Source organism: Medicago sativa, chromosome 7 (assembly GCF_051527215.1).
Source record: "Medicago sativa cultivar Bolivia chromosome 7, Bolivia_mono, whole genome shotgun sequence".
Taxonomy (NCBI): domain Eukaryota; kingdom Viridiplantae; phylum Streptophyta; class Magnoliopsida; order Fabales; family Fabaceae; genus Medicago; species Medicago sativa.
The window spans coordinates 15220608-15224319 of record NC_140755.1 but is presented as its reverse complement, the minus strand read 5'-3'; the positions used below and the strand labels follow the sequence as shown (position 1 = coordinate 15224319).

Below are 3712 nucleotides of genomic sequence, written 5' to 3'. Positions count from 1 at the left end.
CGATCTCAAAATAATTGTCATTTTAGAATATCAATGCAACATTGATTGTTTTCTCATTATTATACCATTATTTATTGAAAGTGCTTAAAAAGTGTCCTGAGGGCACTCGTTAACATTTTTCTTTTTTTTATAGTACTCCCTCCGGTTCTTATTATAAGAAAATTTTCAAAACAAACTTTGGTCCTATTTATAAGAAAATGTCACATCTTTTAAGGTGTAGTTATTGTTTAAAAGACTTTTTTATCCCTTATTTAATGTTTCTTTTTTTGAATATTAGTTTGTGTATTTAATGGGTCACAATTTTTTATGACGGCATATTTGTAAAAATATTCAAAAAGTTACATTAATTAAAGATTGCATTGGTTTTGTTGTTTTTTTGGTTGTTTTTTATAATAAGGACCGGAGGGAGTACTTCATTAACTATAATTCATTAGTAAATGATAATAATTTTATCGTTAAAATCAACACAATTAATTATTTTCTTAAAAATTATACACAGACCTTAAACGACTGTTATTTTGAGACGGATGAAGTATTTAAAATATAAAGTACGTTTATAAATACTCATATTTTATTGGTTTTAGAAACTTTTTATTATTCAGAACATTAAAGAGAGAGGTAATGGACTAGAGAGGTACTTGTGAGCTTAGATCAGTTGGTAGAGATAATGCATAATATATGTAAAGTCTGGGGTTCAAACTTCAAACCCCGACACAAAAAAATAGGCTTAATACATCATTTCGTCCATTAACTTATTTTTGGTTTTCATTTTGGTCCCCTAACTATAAAGTGTTTCAATTTGGTCCCATAAATCTTCTGTCGTTTACTATTTTGGTCCTATCTGATAGTTTTTAACCTTAAATGTCTAAGGTGAACCAACTTTATAGGTGGTCCACCATAGACCTTATTAAATCTTTTATTTATAAGGTTTGATCTTTTTTTAATGGAGACCGTTGGATCACGAAAGATATATTGTAGCTTATAATAAACCACAAACACCTAATCCTCATCTTCTTCCATATGTCCTCCATCTTCTTCCCTATCGTTCTTCTTCATCCCCAAATAAAACTCATTCATCATCTTAAAAAAATTAGAAAATCAAAACTATAAAACTTATTCATAGAACAAAGGAATAAAGAAGATGAAGAGAGAAGATGAAGAAACCTTAAAAAATCAAGTGTTGATGGTTCACTCTTATATAGTATAGACTTGCAATCAAGTGGTTAAAATGATATCAAGAATAATATACATTAAAAAACTAACGAAGAGGACAAAAATAGTAAACGATAGAAGATCTATGAGACCAAATTGAGACACATTATAGTTAAGGGACCAAAGTGAAAACCAAAAATAAGTTAATGGACGAAATGATGTATTAAACCAAAAATATAAGATAGAGAGAGGATACAATCAATTTACTACTATGCCCACCCCTTAACTCATCTATAAATTGAAACAAAGATTCATTTGCTACTATGCTATATAACATAATATCTTTTCTCTAAACAAATTGAAAAACGTTTGTTTCCATGGATGAAGAGGTGAAGGTCATACATCAATACCAAGTGAGTCCACCACAAGGTTCTCTTCCTTCTTCAATCACAATTCCATTAAGTCACCTTGACCTCCCTTGGTTTCACTGCCCCCATGTGAAAAGAATTTTCTACTACAACTTCCCTCATTCAACACAACACTTCCTTCAAACTTCACTACCAATTCTCAAAAACTCTCTTTCCCTCACTCTCCAACATTTCTTCCCTTTCTCCTCTAAAATCATCTTCCCTCCTAAGCCTCAAACCCCTCACATTCTCTACTCTCAAGGTGATTCCATCTCATTAACAATTTGTGAATCCAAATCAAATTTCAACCACCTCATATCCAATTCACCAAAAGATCTAACAATTGCATTTCCTTTTGTCCCCTTGATTCCTCCACCAAGTATTTTAGAAGACGGAACATTGTGTATCCCAACAATGGCCATTCAAATCACTATTTTTCCAAACTCAGGATTTACTATTTGTATCACTTTTAGACACGAAATTGCTGATGGTAAATCATTTCATCATTTTATTAAATTTTGGTCTTCACTTTCAAAAGGAAACTTAGAATATTCTTCTCTTTCATTACCATTACACAAAAGGGAAATCATTCAAGATCCAAAAAACCTTAAACAAAGCATCTTAGAACAACTATGGAATTGTCCACCAAAATCATTAGAATCTACTACCTCCACCCATGACCATGCTACTTCTAAAAACAACATGGTTCGTTATAGATTTAATTTGACACGTCATCAAGCTGAAAATTTGAAGAAATGGGTTGTTACAAAATGTCAAAATATTGGTCTTGAAACATTTCATTTGTCAACCTTTGTTGTTGCATGTTCTTTGTTATGGGTTTGTATTGTAAAGTTAAAATCACTAGACGATTTCTCAGGCAAGGTGAACACTCCAATACTTTATACCTTTTTTAGTAGTGCACAAAATTCAATCAATTGATATCACATTTTTTTTCTTCTATAAATGTGAATATAATTTTAGTTTTTGCAAATATATAATTTTTTGTGTTTAGCTCTTGTAATTTTTTTTATTCTTAATAATTAAAAATATATCACATATTTTACAAGAACTAAAAACCAAAAAAATAAATTATTTGTAAGAAGCAAAAACATATTTTAACTTTTTTATATTTAATTATTTTTAAGTAAATTAATTTTGAATAAATTTTATCTTACTATATAGATATTGTATTTACACTTGTTTTTTTTTTCCCATAGGTAATAGAGAATTCTCCATCAGACGTTGATTTTGAAGACATTCATTGTTTTGGATTTCTAATGGATTTGCGTAATCGTTTTGAACTTTCAATTCCTTCCACATATTTTGGAAATTGTTTGTCATATTGTCTTGCAACACTACCAAAGAGGAAGTTATTGGGAGAAAATGGTATATGTGAAGCAGCAAATGTTATTGGAAGAGAAATAAGTTTGAAAGATCCTTTAAAAAAAGATAAAGAGTTTAACAAGTCTTTGAATATGATTCGTGTTATAGGTTCACCAAAGTTTGATGTGTATGAAACTGACTTTGGATTGGGGAAGCCTGTTTTGACTGATGTTATCAATAATGATGAATTAAGTGCCTTTTGTCTTTCTGATTCTAAGGATGAATATTGTGGTATGGAAGTTGCTATGGTGCTAGAAAGAGCTCATGTGAAGAAATTTAGTGACATCTTAGAAGTGCAACTTAGAGACATTGTAATGTAGGGTTTCCATAGTATTTTATTATTTTAGTCTAGTTTTATTATTTGTTTGTTTTGTTTTCAGGTTGTTATTTTCGACCTATTAGAGTTTGTTATTTCTCTATTTAAGCTTAACAGTTGTAGCCTAAGAGATAACTTTTATTCATTCAATAATATTTTAGAGAGTTTTCTCAATTTCTGGTGGATTCCAGAACCATATTTTCACAAGTTTGTCGCTTGCAAACTTGTCTCTTTTCAATCTAGGTTTAGTGCTTGCTAACCTACGCTACGCTTCCGACTGCGTCAGACATTGTAGATCATGTTTTCGAATGAAATGATTTTTGGCTAAATCACATTTTTTTCCTTTTATGTTTCATGATTAATTCCTTAACTTATTTTAAAGGACTAGAGTGAAACTATAAAATATCTGAAAGGATGAAAATATAATTTAGCCAATATTTTATAACTTGTTGTT

General features: G+C 29.9%; 1 protein-coding gene across 1 annotated transcript; it reads left to right on the top strand.

Moving 5' to 3' along the window:
• The first annotated feature begins 1464 nt into the window (after nt 1-1464).
• Nucleotides 1465-3432, top strand: LOC146904524 (coumaroyl-CoA:anthocyanidin 3-O-glucoside-6''-O-coumaroyltransferase 1-like). The gene is made up of 2 exons (XM_085727965.1): nt 1465-2441; nt 2777-3432. The coding sequence occupies exons 1-2, from the start codon at nt 1530-1532 to the stop codon at nt 3260-3262; spliced, it is 1398 nt and encodes a 465-aa protein (XP_085584091.1). The 5' UTR covers nt 1465-1529; the 3' UTR covers nt 3263-3432.
• Nucleotides 3433-3712: the final 280 nt, after the last annotated feature.